The sequence below is a fragment of the Triturus cristatus genome, chromosome 1_1 (genome assembly GCF_964204655.1).
Source record: "Triturus cristatus chromosome 1_1, aTriCri1.1, whole genome shotgun sequence".
NCBI lineage: Eukaryota > Metazoa > Chordata > Amphibia > Caudata > Salamandridae > Triturus > Triturus cristatus.
This window is the reverse complement of record NC_140579.1, coordinates 159,503,625-159,522,622: the sequence shown is the minus strand read 5'-3', so window position 1 is coordinate 159,522,622 and position 18,998 is coordinate 159,503,625. Positions and strand designations below refer to the sequence as shown.

The following is an 18,998-nucleotide window of genomic DNA, read 5'->3' as shown; positions in this document are numbered from 1 at the left end:
CATCATCACTATTGTAGGTATAAAAAGGTGGACAACGGGGAGGCAGGTGGGTCAGTGAGGAAACAAACCGGCAGATACTGTATCCACCAGAAAAAGCGTTACCAAAGGTAAGTAACTTGTTCTTCTGATGGATACACCTGCCAGTGGATTCCTCACCTTGTCAAAAGATTCCAAAAGCAGTCCCACTCCCGGAGGAGGGTGTCCACCGCTCTATACCAGAAAGTCCTGAAGGACGGAACGAGCAAAGTGACCATCCCTCCTCACTTCGGAATCCAAGCAGTAATGCTTCGCGAAAGTGTGGAGGGAGGCCCAAGTTGCCGCCCTACAAATGTCCTCCACAGGAACACCTCTAGTTAAGGCAGATGTAGAAGACTTTGCCCTGGTAGAATGAGCCCTTATACCCTCTGGAGGTTCCTTACCGGCCAAAGAGTAACATATCTTGATGCACAAGATAATCCATCTGGAAAGGGTGTGCTTGTGCACCGCTCTGCCTTTCCTGCAGCCAACAAAGCCCACGAAGAGCTGGTCATCCACTCGAAAGTATTTAGTCCTATCGAGGTAACAGCTCACCGCCCTCTTAGGGTCCAAGCAGTGAAGCCGCTCCTGCTCCTTGGAAGGGTGAGGTGGGAGGATAGAAGGTAGGAAGGGTAATGGACTGCCCCAGATGGAAAGGAGTTACCACCTTAGGCAGAAACGCAGCCCTGGTCCTGATTCCCATTCTTTCAACATGAATGGTCAAGAATGGGGGTTTCGAACTCAGAGCTTGAAGCTCACTTACCCTCCTTGCCGAGGTAATGGCAATGAAAAAAAACGGTTTTGAAAGACAATAGTCTCAAGGGACACTTGTGCAAGGGCTCAAAGGGAGAACCCATCAAGTAAGTTAAGACAAGATTTAAGTCCCATTGAGGCACAATAAATGGAGTGGGCGGAAATTTGTTGGTCAAGCGCTTAATGAACCGTAATACAATAGGTGACTTAAACAAGGACGGCTGATCCGGCAAGCAAAGGAATGCCGACAAAGCCAATAAGTAACCCTTTACAATAGATGTGAGAAGTTGGCCTGATGTATGATGTCACTAGTTCTAGTGTACACCTTATATCAGTCCAAATACCCTTATGGTGATTGGTTGTAAAGTCAACCTTATAGACCAGCTATCCTAGTGGTAGCATGGACAAGAGCAGTCTTAGGCTAAACTCTGAATGGCATGTGAAGCCAGCTGTGATACCATATATAATCCCTTGAATACCAAATGAAAGGACACCACAACAGATATATATATATATAAAATAAAGTGTATTTATTCTAGTCAAACCCTCAGCACTCTTTAGGAGATTAGAAGTAAGTACAACACAGTCTTATTTATGCATACATTAAGTCACACAGGTAAGTAATACAGTGAGGCCCTAGGGGCCACGCAAACCATATACTAAGTAAGTGGTATAAGGACCACTGTCACGGAAATAGGATAGGCCTAGGCCTAGGGAATCGCTGGGGCTACACTACACTAGCAACAGGTAGGAAGTGGGAGGCCCACGGGATTCGGGTGCAGAGTGGAAACACTCACGCGTAATGCGTAAAAGTCAATAGAATCACTAGCAGTTAGAAATAAGCAGTTTTAGGACACTTCTGGTATAACTAGAAAGTCGAGACTCGGAAACTAGACCCTAGGATAGTCACTACCCTTGTGAGCACCGAAGTACCCAAGTTACCTAGCCCACAGGCTGCGGGTGCATAGGTGTGAACTTGCGTCGGGTTTCGTCGTGGACTTCTATGGATGCCTGAAGGAAAGTTGCTGACAGGCAGTCAGTGCAGAGTGTCCGGTGGATCCCAAGGCTGGGATCAAGAGGAGAGGAGACCTGCAAGCAGAAGGGACAGAGTCAAGGTCACTAGCCAGTTACCACGTGGAACCAGGAAGGAACCAGGCGATGTCGTGAAGATTGCAGGTGAAGGTGAAGCTTGTCGCTGCAGCCACGAGGACCAGGAAACGTCGAGGACGACCAGGACCAGGAGGCGAGCTGTCCCACAAAGGCTCTTGCTGTCGGCGGTGTCGAAGTTGGACTAGGACTCACCAAGCCTTGGCAAGCGGAACCCACGAAGAACGGAGGACTTGCTTCTGGTGCAGACCAGGAAGGTCTGGGGTGCTTCTCCTTGGCAGAGAAGTGGGAGCCAGTCTGGAGGAGCCAAACCAGCGCTGAAGATTTCAGGGTGCGTCGTCTCAAAGGCCACTAGCCAGCGGGCAAGCAACCGGACAGACGCGGCAAGCAGGAAAATGCTGAAGGGCCCCACGCAGGACTCGTGGAGTGTGGGGGGCTGATCTTCGGTGCAGATGGTGCTTGGGGTTGGGGCTTCTCAATCCCCGGTGCACAACTTCGAGGGTGCCTCAGAAGCTGCGCTTGAAGATACTAGCCACTTTTCCCAGGTAGCCGGTCCCACGTCTCTCGTCGCCTCCACGGATCTCAGCACGGCTGTGGATGTGGATCAGGGTCGGAGAAGTCTGGGAGTCAAGGCTCTGGTCGGGCTCTGCAGTCGGTCCCTCGTAGAACTTTAGCAAAGCAAAGGGTAGTCTCTTGATGGTGCCTGTTTGCACAGGGTAGCCACTCCTTGGCCACAAGGGAGATTCTTCAGTCTTCTTCTTTCGTCGAATGTCGAAGGTCCAGAGTTTCTGTTCAAGTTGCAGGTTCAGGATAATCTAAAGTCCTGGGGCCCAACTCCCACTCTTATACTAATCTGGGGGGCTGGGATACCTGCTAGGTCACGCCTTATGGGTGGGACCTGGGAGGGGGGTGGTTACACCCCCTTCCCTTTGTCCAGTTTCGCGCCAGGACTGGGGCTGGAGTGCCCCAGCACCGGTTTGAACTGGACTATGCATGGGACACCTTGTGTGCCCCAGGCATGTATCATTCCTTTCAGCCCTCCCTGCCCCAATACACTAAAGTCTGTCTGGGGAGGTGCTAGCAACATAGTCCGCAGTGTCCAAGCCACTCTAGATAACCTGGCGTGCAGCCGCCTGAGTGTCCGACAGGACTTGATTAAAATTCTGCCTGTCCTGCTCAGATAACTTAGGAGCCAGCTGTTTAGCAGAATCCATGAGAGCGTGGATATAACGGCCCAAGAGACAGGTGGCTTTTGTGGACTTTAAGGCCATACTCGCCGAGGAGAACACCTTCTTGGCCGGTTGGTCGAGCTTTTTCGACTCCCTATCACTAGGAACCTGTGGAAAGGCCATAGAAGACTTCTTTGAGCAAGCAGCCTGAACCACCAGACTTTCAGGAGAAGGATGGAAAGTAAGAAAGTCCGGATCCCCTGGAGTCGCCCTGTACCTCCTAGCAACAGACTTAGATACTGCCGGAGCCGAAAAGGGCTTACGCCAAATCTCCATGACTGGCTCAGTGATGGCATCATTAAAGGAAAGTAAAGGCTCTACCACGATGGAGAGAGAATGAAGAACCTCAGTCAGGATGTTGGGTTTAAATTCTGCAGTTGGGAGCTGTAACTCCAAAAGTTCCGCTGCTTTCCTTATGACCATGTGGTAAGGAGCCACATCCTTAGAGGGAGCATCAGTAGGAGGAGTAAGCTCCCATTCCGGTGACAAATCAAGGCCACTTGCTTCTTTTAGTTCCCCAAACAAGTCATCTGACTCCATGAGCTCACCCTCTTCCATTTCTTCCACCTGGTACCTTTGCTCCTCCAAAATTCTCTGTGCTTCTCACCTGGATCTGATCCTCAGAACCGGCGTCGGCGGCGCAGCACACGACTCCGACGGAGTCAAACACGGATCCGGAGGAGCAGCCGGAGTCGAACGAGGTCGAGCTGGAGCTGGAGAAGAAGGGAGCATCCCATACAGTCAGGATTTGGAAGATACAGAATCCCTCGTGGGACGGAATTAAAACCATGATTTATAAGCTTCTATCTGAAAGGACAGATCCTTGAAAAAGTCGCGGGATATTGCCCCTTTTGCGACAAAACACGTGTCGGCTGCTACTGTCCGAAGAGATCTTTTCAGCCTGGAGACACACAGGAATAAAAAAAACAAGAAAACTTACGTGTCCAAGATAATTTATGCTTACTGTTATGCACTGATTTCTAATCCAAAACTTAGTTTGACGTGTGCTGGGGATTTGTAAAAGTTTTGAATGTATGTGTTGGCCTTGGTCACAAAGATTTTGAGGAGGTTGGTGGTTCTCCCCACCCTGCGAGCACCGTCACCCAGATATTACTTCCCCGAAAAAATAAACTAGAGGGTATTCTCCTTAGTGGCGCCTAAACACCTACAACAAACATACCACTGTAGCTAGTCATTAACACTTTACGTAAGTACTTTTTAATAGTAGTCTGTGGAATCTGCATGTATAGCTGTTAGAAGGTGGTTCTGACACTATGGGCCGCCCAGATTTTTCACTTTTTGAGCACCTAATTGCTGAGCTTTTACTGTGGGGGAGCCTCATAAGTTGGGACTCACCCACAATGAACTCAAGATGTAAGAGACTGCATGGGGATTTTACTGGTGTTCCCCTGGCTTGACCAGGCCACTGCGCAGCAGCTGGAGTAAGGGACACCGGGCTGGTTACATGCAGACACATGTGTACATGCGTGTGCACACGTGTACGGGCTGCGCAGGGGAGATTCCTAGCGTACGCAGTCCAGGAGCAGCTACAAGGTGAATGGTGTGGCAGGACTTATGCAGTATTGGGTGGTGACATGGAATAGGCTTTATACACTGGAAAGAAACATGCCAGGCAAAGTCAGTGTGTCTTACTGTTTTTTTACTTCATTATTCCCCTATGGGAATGTGGAGCCATGGACTAGATTAACTTCCATTAGGCCTACAGATTCCAGACACACGCTTAAGTCCACAGTAGAGGATGTGAAAATAAGTATTCTGCAGAGTCCAAAGTCATATTTGTACTGCTTTTGGGTCATCCAGAACTGTCATATTTCTCTGAGCCAGCCATGACCAGACCCAGGCTGAGGGCTGACCTCAGCTGGATGGATTGATAACCTTTCTTCCACAAGCGAGGGCCTCCTCTCCATGGAGAGAAGATGGGTGGGGCTACAGGCTCATCCATTAGCAGCTGTCACTGGGTGCCAGGCACCAGGCTGCACCAAGGAGGGAAGGCAGCGTGGGGGGGGGGGGGGAAAGAGGCTTCAGAGACATGTGGCCAGAGACACTGGACGACGCCATTTTGAACAAACCCAGAGGTTGGACAAGGAGGGAGCAGGGGCAGGGACGTGATGTGTCGCTGTTTGATAGGACCAACAGAGACTTCCTGCCAGCCCCCTACTCAACTTTTAAAAAGTGCTTGCACAGGAAGAGAAGCTCTCTGGGGTGTGGTCTGCTGAGGCTGAAGGTGCTGGAGCATGGCGCAATGGGCAGTTGGAAGGAGAGACCCCCTGACTGCCACCAGGACCCTAAAAGCACCAGAAGAAGAGCCTAGGACCGGTGCGCAGGAGCAGTGGCCTCTGCGCAGGGAGAAGAGAGGCCAAGGAGGAGAGCCAGGCGAAAGGATGGTGCAGGGAGCCAGTGAAGACAGCTCCCTGCTGAATCCACCCTCTCAGAGACCCAGAGGGCAGAGGAGAGTGTTCCCAGTGGCTGAGGCTGAAGGTGCTGGAGCCGGGCGCAATGGGCAGTTGGAAGGAGAGACCCCCTGACTGCCCCCAGGACCCTAACAGCACCAGAAGAGCCCAGGACCGGTGCGCAGGAGCAGTGGCCTCTGCGCAGGGAGAAGAGAGGCCAAGGAGGAGAGCCAGGCGAAAGGCTGGCGCAGGGAGCCAGTGAAGACAGCTCCCTCGTGAATCCACCCTCTCAGAGACCCCGAGGGCAGAGGAGAGTGTTCCCAGTGGCTGGGGCTGGTAAAGAGGAGCATGAAGCGCCCCATAATGCCTCGCCAGGCATTTGGAAATCTGCCGTTTTGGTGCTTTGTGGCCCCCAGAGGGGGGGGGGGGTCACCCTCACTTGTGAAAAGGTGCTGTGGGGAGCTGCTGGAGAAGCTCTGTCTTCCCCCCAGCACGAAGAAAAGTCCCACCTTCAATTTCATGGGGACCTAAAGGAAACTACCCCTCAAGGGCTCAGCTAGCATTCAAACACCTTCTAGGCTGGAACCTTTGTTCTACAGCGGAGTGTGTGTGGAGAAGTGCATCATGAAGTGAAGGGCTGAGTTGGGGACGTGTGAAGAAGTGCTTCCCCTGGAGGTGAAGTGGTGTAATTGCACCGAAATGCATTTACTAGTGGTTATTTCCTTTTAGGTGGACTGAAAGTCACATGTGTAAAGTGAAGTACCTGTGTAAGGTGATGTTATGCTAAATGGAGTTATGTTGCTGGACCTTTCTGCTAGGGGGTCTGGCTGTATTTACGTAATCCCATGCTTTTACCTGTGATTCCTTTTAAAGTGAAGAGGCGCACTGCAGGAGAAGTGTAGTTGCCAGGAGTACTTCTTTTGAAGGGACTGTAAGTCACATGTGTAAGGAGATGTCATAAACCAAGTGAGTTTATGTTGCCAGACAGTCCTGCTAGGGTGTCTGGCTGTATATGCGTAATCCTGTGATTTCATCTGTGATGCCTTTATGGGCTGTAATTGCAATGCATTCAAATGATCAACCAAGGTGATGAGTACTGTCATTCTAAAGTGTGCGTAAACATGGATTCTTGCTGCTGCGCTTAGGTGAAGACCCCAGACTGCTAGCCTTTAAGATATAGAGGTGCATACTTTATGGTCAGTAGGAGATGCTCAGTCAGGGTCATGTGTCACCAAGGCAGGTTTACCCCATTTTAATGCTTGTTGAGGTAATGGGGTGGGTCGCCACAGGGATGGTGCCAGTGCGCAGGGCCCTCGCTCCAGGTTATGTTCAACTATCTGCATTGGGGGCAAGTTGATGTGCATACATGGGAGTGGTGGTACTAGACTAGGGGGGGGGGGGTGAAGAGGTTATGCAATGTCACAAAGTAATTCCAACAGCTTATGTATATTTGTAAATTCGTGCATAGTATTGAGTAGTGTGTGTGTTTAATAAATGTACTCTTACTTTTATAAAGCAAAGTACAGACTGGACAATACATTATTGAGTGCTATTTTTGTGCACCTGCAAATGGCGATTACTAGCCCACACCACCTCCCTTGAGTAAGCCTCAGACTGCTCTGCAACGCTACCTTCTGAGAGTCAGGTGCTACAATTGGGTGTTTGTTCCCGGTGAAGGACAAATGTTATTTGTGCAGGCCTCACAGATGCTGCCTCGTTTTCCAACAATAGCATTCTGAAACCTTTCAAGGTTGAGAAGATCGAGCCATACATAAATCAGAAAAAAAAAATGGGGTGGTGGCTGTGTCGACCTACCACATTGCCAAACAGACTAACGGAACCATTTAATAACTGTGTTGCATTTCAAGGCGCTACATTTCCAGAGTGCTGTACAGTATTCACGTGGAGCCAAATTCCCATGGAACTCTATAGCACTTTGAGTACGTGTCGTATTCATGCGTTAAAGATTGCAGGGATCTGTTAGCATGAGCTGAAAGCCATTTTGTACTTGGCAGCCATTTAAGTTAGCTATGTGCTAGCCATTTGCTTTCTCCCTCTTCCAGAACCTCGCATATGCTCTGAAGGGCCTAGCTAGTAGAATGCACCTGCTCCTAGTATAGAACTGTCAGGTTGTTCTAACTGATGTCAGCAACTCATTACTCCTCCTACTTGTTGACTGTGCATTTTCTGTATGATCATCTATGTGTGTAACTTCTCATGTGTACTTGTACCGCCTTCTTTTGAGCCCCTGTGTGGGTATATAAGGCCCCTGTTCTCTGTACTCCTTAGAATGCCTTCTACAGTGACTTGAGGGTACTGTGTGACGCAATCTCCCTCATCTGAGGTTTAATAAATGCATTGTTTTTATATTACAGCTTCTGTGCCAATCTCTTCTTTGTTGGTTTAAAAGGACCAGGTGTATCAGTGAAACCCCTGAGAAGGTTTTGATTTCTTCACATGTTCTTAGTTCGACAATTGCTAAAAGTAATAGTCAAATACGAACAAAGTTGGTAAAACAAACAGGTGTGATTGAGGTGCATGTTGCTGGTGATGAATGAATAAATCCACTGACATCACATCACATGAAATTTACATTAAATATAATGACTTGAAATGTTTCTACATTACTCCATTTACATTTTTAGGCCCAAGAATATGAATTAGCTTGTCAAGAATCGCACAATGTGCATGCTAAAAACCGTGGTTAGAAGACAGGTCTCCGGGACTTAAGTTCAGCAATGTAAACAAAGGACGTTTGCAATCTCCTGGTAAAATTACTCACAGTGAATTGACTGCTTGTCGGAGGTCTCCAACCTGCCCATGTGACTTTGCACCTCGTGCACTTGCCTGGAAAGGGGGTAAGAAAGAAACTGTTGAGAACTATACAAAACAGAGCAAATAATATTTTCAATTAATTTATTAGAAGATCTTACTTATTTCAATACTCAGAGTTTTGCCTGGATTCCCTTCACCTGAAAAGAGGACAGGCGTAACCTTGCCAAGATTGACCTATGGGAGGATTCATAGAAAATGCTACTAAGAGCTGGCAAAAAATGTGTCAGAACCGCAAGTTCTACCCCTTCAGCACTTGACTCTGTGGTAGTGCAGGTCTAGCAGCTCTAGGCTTCTAGGGCAGAGAGGGTGGGGGGCATGGGAAACATCCTTTACCCCGCATGCGTTACTCTGCAGTGCCATTACCCCTCAGTTTTTACACCACAAACTCTTTTACAACGCAGGGCTTTACTCCGCAAACCATTACAACGCATTGCCCAAAGTAACGCCACGGTGGAGTCAGAACAGTGGAATGGGTTGTAATGGATTGCGTTGTAAAGCCCTGCGTTATAAAAGATTTTGCGGTGTAAAAACTGCAGGGGCATAGAGTGCAACTCAAAACATGTTCTGCAACCCCCAAAAATTAATGTACAGCCAGATAGGTAGTTGCTTTTATGAAAAAAGTACTACGATGTGCGAACACAAAGTGAAATATGGCAACCAACAAAGAATATATAGTCTTCATAAGGCCAGCACTCTAGCGAACTACGGTACATCACTGAGTCCCAATCCCTTACCTAAGGACAGAGATTAGGCCCCGTATGAAAGTACAAATCATATAAATTCTATGCTGGCTTCTTAAAAGCCGAAAGGTTCCAGTACAGTAGCGTTTTTAGTCAGAGGAAGTCCCCCAGAGGCTCGATAGCCCGGCAATCTGTTTCACATGCTCATTGGAGCTACGGTTACGCAGGTATTGGTGCATGTAAGCAGCCCGGAGGTGAGCATCAGTTTGGATGCGTCAGCAAGGCAGCAGACGTACACAGCGCTTCTCCAATCGTGCAGTAAGTCTTCTTGAGTCTGGCGGCCGGTCTCTGGTGACCGGAGTTCGAGTGATGGATTCGGTGGTCTACTCCTGCAGGTCACACCTCGCTAAGCTGCTCCAGCGTGATGGCACTCTTCCTCTCCGCAGCCCCCTCCTGGCAACAGGGGTTGCGAACAGCAAACTCCAGGCGACATCCCTCTGGGTCCCAAAAATTCACAGACGATGGCCCCCTTCTTGTCACAATGTGATACAACAGCGACAGCCCTTTTCTTCCTCCTGGTCCCTACCTAGCAATAGGGGGTCGCAGGTCTAAACAGCACACATAAGGCAGTGCCCCCTTTGGGTCATAGCTCTGCATGGGCGATGACCTGCCATTGCCACAGTGCTGTAAAGGATGACAGCCCTTACCTTCACTGCGGCACCCACCTGGCAACAGGGTTGCGACAGCACACACAAGGTGGAGGGCCCATCCGTTAGGTTAGAACACTGCATGGGTGAGGGCCCACTTCCTGCCACTGATTTGTACCAGGGCGATGGACCTTACCTTCACCATGGCACCCACCTGGCGACAAAGAGGGGGAGTGCAAACTGCAACACTTGGGCGGTCAGGCCAATCCGAGGACGGGTCCTCAATGCAGACCCAGAAGCTCTGTCAACTTTAGGGATCTACTCAAAAGGATCTCAACTGGAGCTTGCTCCCTCAGAGGACTCTCCTCCTCCTTATAGGGTCCTTTAGCCTTGGCAGGCAGGCAGATGCTGGTGCTCCAGGGCGAGTGGTCTTGAGCAAGCTGGGAGACTGGCAGACCTCAGGACCCAGTACTGGGCACAACAATCTGAAGTCATGCTGTCCTTTCCCACACCGATAGCTCCAGTATGACAATTTGAGAGGCTCAAGCTCTCCTTTTTATAAACCACTTCCAGAAACGGATGTGATTTAGTGTCCGAGTCTTATGTTCATGATGTGGGGTTTGCCCGTTTACGAGTGCTCGCTTCTTTGTCCTGTCCTTTGTTCAGAAAGCCTTGTGTCACATCAAGAGCAACTCCAAACTTGATAGCCCCAAACCTAGGCCATGGGAGTGACTAAAGGATCACACCTAGGTATCAGCCTCCCCAATGCATGCGTATCAAAAGTTTACCAAAGTCCCGTAGCCATATTTTTCACGTTTCCCTTATCAGCCCCTTATCTTTCCTAAGATGTGCCCAGGCACCCCTCCTTTCACATAATCCAAGAACCCTTTTTAAGCGCACAAGAGAGCCAGAGTTTCCGCTCTGACAGTGTGTGTATCCCCACACTGCTCTCTGGAATGCAAGCAATCCACAAATCTGTCTGAGTTTGCCCCTCCCCCTCCACATGCCTCTCTGGGGCGCTGGGATTCCAATATGGAACCCACAGGCCTCCATGTATTGTACCATACACAGGCACACATACAGCATGCACACGCAATCACATGCATGCTGCATACCAACATGATGAAGGCCATGGGCAAGTTAGATACACAGCAGAAGAACTTTACGTGAATGGGTCAGTAGGGAACACTTCAGTGACATGGGTAAAAAAGCCTGTTCACTTTATTGATCGCTGTCACAAAACATAGTATGCTGCCAACACCTCACTCATGCTACTTAACTCTGGATAAGGGAAGTAGCCCTTTACCATTACCACGGTAAGGCTCTGTACGCCCCTCCCAATCTAACATGCCCACAATCCACGAGGCAGGCCAAGTCATGACGCACACGCATGATCAGCGTTCGCGCACAAAGATAACAAGCATTGGCATAGCCAATAGATCTCGCCTTTGGGACCTTATAAGTATTTAGTTATGCAGCAGGTCCCAAAGGCAAGACCTATTGGCTATGCCAATGACCAAGAAGGAGGGCTGGGAGAGTGTTAATGCAGTTTGGTAATAGAGAGATGTACATCACCAGCGTGACACAAAAGAGATCACCATTTTGAGAAACATACATAGTTATTAAAAACATCCCCATTCACCGAGAGCCAAGAGGCAGCCTAACTACAGGGGTACAACTGGGGAGGTGTATGTCCCCAGGCTATAATCTCACTGCCACCACCTTGAGCCATTGTGTAGCCTGGACTGAGAGGGGCAATACTCAGCCTCACTTGAATGGAGGTACAAGTGTCCCTCCGACATGTCGGCAAAACTGAAAACAAAGACTTAAGACTGGCCCAAACTTCGGTGGGGCTAGCTAAGATGCTTAAGAAAAATGGTTGGCCCGGTTATGGAAAAATTTACAAGACACAAACAAGGGGGGCGGCCCTATATGGGGCAGAAATCTGGGGCCATCAACCATCTGATCCCCTCTCTAGGAATGAAAATTTCTTCATTAGACAAATTCTAGGCCTCCTGAAAAGTACACCATTAACGACACTCCGGATGGATCTTGGGGTCGGTCCAATTGCTGAGGAAGTTGCCCTGAAGCCCCTTCTCCACTGGCGACGTCTATGGTGCACACCAGAGCTAGTGGCTTTCAAGGATGAGATGAAGGAGGTCTTAAACTTGTAGGGGGCGGGCAAAATCCCTTGGCTAGCCTATATAAACAATACCTTAGTTGCTCTAAGGATGGGTGACTTATGGGCCAACGCTGAAGTATCCTCCCCGACAATTCCCAGGAAGGCTCTTTCAAAGCTCTTCAGAGAATATAAGATTATCAGATCAAGGGGAATTCCACCACTGGTATACTGACTGCACAATTTTTAGAAGCCAAGGACCAATACAGGTTAGAACCTGTTCTTGACGTTATTCAGCCCCCCCTAGCTAAAAAACTTTATTTGCAATTTAGGCACGGTGTATTACCACTCCGTGCCTTCACAAATAACTGGGGAGGGGGGGGGGGGGAGGGGGGGGGGGGGAGGGTGCACAGTCTAAGGGCTGTCCGGTTTGTGATAAAATCCCAGAAACGGACCAACATGTACTGTTTGTTTGTCCGGTATACAAGAAGATTAGGCACCGATGGCTTCAACGTCTAGCCTGGTTTAATCGGAATTTTTGTATCCTTTTAAACAATTTTTACCCTTTTTACTGTATAAAATGGAGTAGTTTTATATATATTAGTGCTTTTTCTGAGACCTTTTAAATATTGCACTGTCCAGCACTTTATTTCATCTTGTGTAACAAAATTGTATGAAATGTGTTGTATTTTTAAATATACTTTTATGGCCAGAATGGCCGAAATTAAGATATTTTGATTTGATTTTGAAAACAAAAGAGCGCCTCTAGTGAGTTCATGATTGTTGAGCTTACTGGAAGAAACACATTGGACATTTAACAAAATAATGCAGTTTTTCCAAGTCAAGCAGAGAACCCTCATGCCAATAGTTTACCAATAACAACCATTTATATAGCACCAAATGCAAAGTGAACTTTTTCATATCAATAATCGGTGTATGATACTTCTGAATTTAAAGACTTATTCTATCAACCTCTAAGGAGAAAGTTTGGTTAGACCGGAAATGATTTAAACTTATAACTTACTCATTCGATGCTTGAAACAAACAGTTGCATACTTCAATGGAGTGCAACATTGACCAGAAACCTGTGATCTGCTGGTTTTGAAAAGCTCTCACGTTGAAAAACTCCACTATATTAGCATTCCAATATGTGACTAACAGGTGGCCTGCAGTTAAGTGACCCTATCACTCCAGGCCATAAACACTATTTCGAGCCCTAGTGTTTTGCGTGATAGACTAATGCATTTTGGATGTTGTTGTGTTTCGTTTCCATTGAACTAATGAGTACATCTAAAATCAATAACCTGTAGATGAAATTTAGGACTGGAGACTGCGTCCAATTACCTGTTGTGAGGTAGTAATCTTACCTGTAGTGTTCCATTGAAAACAGATTAACCCATTATGCTTTATGAACATTTAAACCTGTGATCAGCTATTTACACACAGATCTTTGTAGCAAGTGAATCAACCTCCTGGGTTATTTTGCAGTTCATATCCCCTACGAATTACTGGATACCTAAATATTTCTGCAAAGTGTGCCTTAACTTCCTAAGCCATCTTCCCAATAGATACAATAGGAAAACAACTACGGCTGGAAATGCAGCTTACTAGGGTTTAAGGTCACCGGGTTAGATTGTGCAGATTTTACTGTAGCCAAGTTCTGCTAGCATTAAATAAAGAAAACTGAATTGAGTGACGCTAGCTTCGGTTAACATTGCAACTGAAATGGAAGATTGTGCGTAAAAAGGTAAAGACAAGTAGATGTGTGTATGCACTTATGAATACATATTTAAGGGGGAATGGTACTTTCATATAAAGGGGCATGACCATCACTTTGTCCTAAGGAAGGTCATTAAATACTAGACGTAAGAGCACGCCAATGAAAATGATTAAACATTATATAAAGACACAATAATGAGGGAGCTTTTAGTTTGGAAGGTTGAGTACAGATTACTTGTCCAGTTCTGCAGGCCACGCCCCGAGTACACAATAATCTTTTAAGATCATTGTGTCCAGTTCTGCAGGCCACCCTGTGAGAATTGTATCCTGTTCTTCAGAATTTCGCCCAACTCTATGTGAACATCTACAATATGGCGGCCAGTCATGGTGCCACACCTGGATCACAGTGTCCAGTTCTGCAGGCCGCATTGGGAGTAGAATGTCCTGCTCTAATATTCTGGAGTATGGCGTACATTTAGCATATAGCGGCCAGTTGTGGGTGCAACATCTAAAGCATTGTATAGAGTATGTTTCCCAAAGTAAACATCTTGATTAGAATATAGAGGCCAGTCATGGGTGCCACATCTGAATCTATAAGTAGTTCCACAGGGCAGTATTGTGTTGTTTTCTGTCGTTTTGGAGTATGGCGTCTTAACTTTAATTGCACATATGACCATCAGTCGCGGCTGCCACACCAGGATCATTGTTCCGGTCCTGTAGGCCGCATCGGGAGAATGGTGTACTGTCCTGACATTCAGGAGCACAGGCCCAGCTTTCATTGCACATCTGGAATATGGTGCCCATTGTAGGGAGCAGGGCTGGAATATTGTGAGCACTTCGAGCCACATATGGCCTAGTGTGGTCATGCCTTGAGCTCACATCTGGAGCACTCTGCCTCGCTCTACAGATCGCGCTTTTAGAAGGAGTAAAGCAGATTAGACACAGTCTGGAACAGAGCTGTTGAGGTGCAGAGATGGGTATTTTCTTAAAGTTGTACACCAGGGAGGCAACGATCGGACCTTGGTAAAAAGCGACATTTGTGTCTCGAGGGCATGCGTGCAGGCATGTTCTGAGATCCTGTGGCGCTTTTGGACGTACACGCAAGGGGTGCACAGCGCAGGAAATATAACACAAACAGGCCGGGGACAGGCATTTTATGAACTACAATAATTAAGTGTGAAAGCAAAGAACGTGCTGGAGTGAAATATTCAGTTCACATTTTGTTATTTTCTTGTCACGTATACACGCCAGGGTGACTCAGTAGCTCTTGTTCTTTGACTAGTGCATGTGGTCTGTCCTCTTGTGTGAAAGAGGTACACACACAAGCTGATGAAGCAAGTCACAGAGAGAAAACACGACATGTACAGGATCAAACCTCCAAAGGGTGGAGCCGAGACACGAAGAAGCCCTAGCTCGGAATTCAGTGCCTCCATTAGAAAAGAATGCCCTCTAGAAGCATTGGGGGTGGGGCGGTGGGGGGTTAAGGCCCCTAAGAGGCCACCACGCCTGCTGTTAGTATGAATGACATTAAACTCTCCAGTGTACTCCTGTTTCTTCCTTCTCCTTGTCTGCTGGATTGCAATCCCCCCCCCCTACTAATTCAAACTTCAACGCCCATGCCCTTGTCTGTTTGTGCTCCTCCCATTGCTTGCCTAGATAGCTGCGCTGCTGCCTGCTCGAACACGCGCCTCGCAGAGCTCCAAGGGCCACTGGGCCATCCAGGAGGCCGCTTCCCTACCAGGTTTGCATTGTTACCCTTGTTTACCCAGAGACACTACTTGCCTGTGTCTGTCCCGAAGGGCTGTAAGTGAAGTCTCTACTTTCTGCTTGGAGGTTGCCGGCTGACCTAAGAACTCAGCTTACAAGATACTCCTGATGTGCAGTTCGGAACTGCACACTTGACTCCCAGTGTGTATCTTGAAAGTGGTCCCAATCCCCCAGATGCGCACCATGGGGCTGCACATTACCGCTGAATAACATCTACAACTGGACACATCACTCCAGATGTGCATCTTCGGATTGGACACAACCCTCCAGATTTGCATTTTTGGAATGGACACACTACAACTCGAGGTGCACCTAGGGAGTGGATGCAACTACAGATGTGCACTTCATAACTGGACCGAATAGCTTAGGTGGACTCCACAGCTGTACGCAATATTAAAGGCGAGGACCTAGAAAATGACACTGTGCTCCCAAACAGACAACACTGTCCATATGCACTGCCTAACCAGGCACTGCATTCCAGATGTTCACCTGAGGATGGACACAATAGTGTAGAGACAGCTGACAGAGCTTCAATGAAAAACTCCACCTGGAACTGGACACAACAGCCCGCATGTGGCCCCAAAAACATGAGTCCTTAATATTGTGTACAGCTTTCCTGGTAGTTTTGGCAAGCGTGGACCCAGACTGACATCAGCACATACCATGTGTTATGATATACTGTACACATTTTTGGTTTTAAGCGATAATAGACCATTTATATAGCGCACACCACAAAAGTGAACCACCTCTAACTGCTGCAACACCCTGTATACCTATCTCGGTTGTTTATCCTTCCCCTGAAAGTAAAAAAGGTTCAGTCGTCCCTGCTGGAATTTAAACTGTGCACTCCAGGTTCCACAAATCGTTAAAGCAGATGCTAAACCCACTGAGCTATTTCACCTGTATGCACATATGTCCCAGGTCAAAATAACTATCACAACTTAAGACAGGTTTAAAATTTAAATATATATTTAGACATTAATCTTTTATCTAACCCACGCACAACGTTGTGACTAAAAGGATATCAATTAAAAGTAAAACGTCATAAAACAAACAAAAAAAACGTTTTATGTTTTATGCGCGAGGGCTGCTTTCTTTTCGGGACACATTAAAAAGTTTATTTAAATTGTGTGCACACACGCAATCGTTGCTTGATGGGGCATGAGGCAGTCTGCGGACCCCTCCACGTCTCCCTTCCTGGAGCAGTATTCAGCAGTGAAAGCACTGCACATAGAGTCTGCAGGACCAGAAACCCATTTAAGAAAAGAGTGCTTACAGACAGTACGCCGCTGCCCCAACAAGTATGAGAACAAAAAAAAAAAAGAATACAAAAAAACAACACAAAACAAAAAATACGTACTCGGCTGCAGCTCTAAAAAAACAAAAACAAACAGACACCAAACCAAGCAGCAGCTCCAAAACTGGGTATGTGTCTCTGCCTGGAAGGCACGCGATCAGCTTGGGCCGAAACCATTTCAATTCTAGCAATACACTCGCTTGCCTCAAACCCAAAGCCCGGGAGTTTTGCGTGTCTTCACTTTTCAAGCACTGCACTCGTGCTTGTGGTGTGCCCCTGCGCGCTCCCGCAAGGTGGATGCCGCCACAAGCACGACTGTGTGCTTGAAAATGCCCAGAATGACGGCTAGAGTCCACCTATGCAGCGCATGCGCGCTGTGTAGGCGAGACCTAAAAAGATCAGTGTTTCACTGCAATTGGGGCACTCAGGCAAGGGGTGCAAATCCATAATCATGCAGGAATCTTTTCCGGATTAACAAAATGCTACTTATTTTTATTCACAAAATGCAGATCAGCTGGATATTAATAATGCTAATTGCTTCGAACCTGAAGTATAACATAAACAAGCATATTTTCCAGCAGCGGAATATCCGTCTTGTTTGTAATCCACATGCACACATCAATCTACAGTTTTTTGAAAATTCAGAGGTGTACACTTAATTTTACAAAAATGATAGTAGTTGTAAATATCTTTACTTTCGAGGAGAAAACATTTAAAGAATAGATTTAAAAAATCTACGTGAATAGAGACACAGATAATTTTATATCACGGTGTACCCGCACTGATATCTCTGTCCTTCAACTTCGGAGCTATGGAGGACCTCAAATGATGGAATACTTTAGACATATTTTACATGCCAGACTAAGAACTGCATTAAAAAAATGAATGCGAGAGCAGCGAAAACAGTGCCTTTGCATCGCTCATCAAAACCACGGGTAATTAATGTAACTCCTGGAGGGCCACACCCAGGCCAAATTTCAGGACACCCACATAAATTGATTGTATAAAATGTGTATTTAGTATAAATCATTTACATGGACAGTGGGTCTTCTGAAAATGTGACACAAAGGCGGCCCTCATGGACAGACCTAAACACCCCTGATTTAGACCCATGCTAATCTGTATATCTATCTATAAAGATAGGAAGGGTTTTATTGACCTTGGGCAAGCACAGTAGACATGGGGCACAGAAGGCAATGGGAGTGGTAAAGGATAAAAAAAAAAAGGAAAAATAGTTTAGGAATTGTTGGACAAGGAGCTTGAGAACTCTGAAAGGATAAGCAGGTTGGAAAGAGTGCGTGGAGAAATGTGGATCAATGTTTAAAATGACCTGAAGTGCAGGACACACCTGTTGGTCTAACTTATTCTCACAGTGATGCACACTCACTGGAAGAAAAGGGAGTGATGGAATCCCTCACTGAGATCTTGTTAGTCAAGCCGTGTACAAGCTATGACCAATAAACATGCGGATAGGAAACATAGTACTGGTTCCAACTTGAGCTTCCGTGCTGCTGAACAGACTCCGAAAGGGAGTTTTCTATGCAGATGCCAACCACTTTGCACCTAAGTGATGACCACGAATAATCTTCATGAGGGAAGATGAAATAACGAGTAGACATTCCCATTTGGTTATGGTTTTTATTGTATTTGGTGATAAAATAAAGTAAATAGTCTGCAAGTGGTACATCCTTCAAATACGGAATTCCACAGACCTGTACCACAGCCAATCATTTCAGATGGGTTTAATGGTCAAGCAGCGCGTTCACAAATTCTGCACAAATTAAAATATGAATTGAACGTCACAGATGATTTTACAGTGACCATACTATTTAAGTGTGTAACAGTGGGCTGGTGAACGGGTTTGGTATTCCAACTATCTGAGGTGAGGGGGCATGAAACCTCTACCTCACAGTTAGACGGAATCCGGTTGTGCGTGCTCAGTAACCCAGTAGGAAGATGCGAGACCTACAGGAAGAGACTGTCATCATGTAGTCACAGAAATTCCATCCCTTAAACAAGAAGCTTAGTTATTGTGGAACTGAGGAAGACAATGGCCTCAGAGCCATGACTGGAAGCAGACTAAATTGGATACACTACCCAGAGCCGCATTCTAAATATAAAATAGAATTCTCTTGCCCTGTCCCTACTGATACCACACTCGGCAGTCAATATACGATCTAAACATAAAGGCACAATTCACAAAGCCAATTATGGGTTTATAAACCTGTTTATGGCTGAAAATAGCTTCATTTACACCCGTCAGGAATTCACAGAAGGAATAATGACATATCTCACAATGGTTTTACTACGGAGAAATTTTCCACCACAAATCTGAAGAAATCTGCATTCATAAACCGGACGCAAAGGATGGGCAGTGGACTGACCTAGGTGTGGTTCGCCTTCACAAGCTTTGATCTCA

General features: G+C 46.9%; 1 protein-coding gene across 1 annotated transcript in view; it reads right to left on the bottom strand.

Moving 5' to 3' along the window:
* The window catches only part of GOSR2 (golgi SNAP receptor complex member 2), a 95,976-nt gene that overhangs the window by 56,969 nt on the left and 20,009 nt on the right, over positions 1–18,998 (bottom strand). Inside the window, exon 2 of the mRNA XM_085624075.1 lies at positions 8,298–8,362. Coding sequence (XP_085480201.1) covers positions 8,298–8,362 — 65 coding nt within the window. The remainder of the gene's footprint in view (positions 1–8,297; positions 8,363–18,998) is intronic.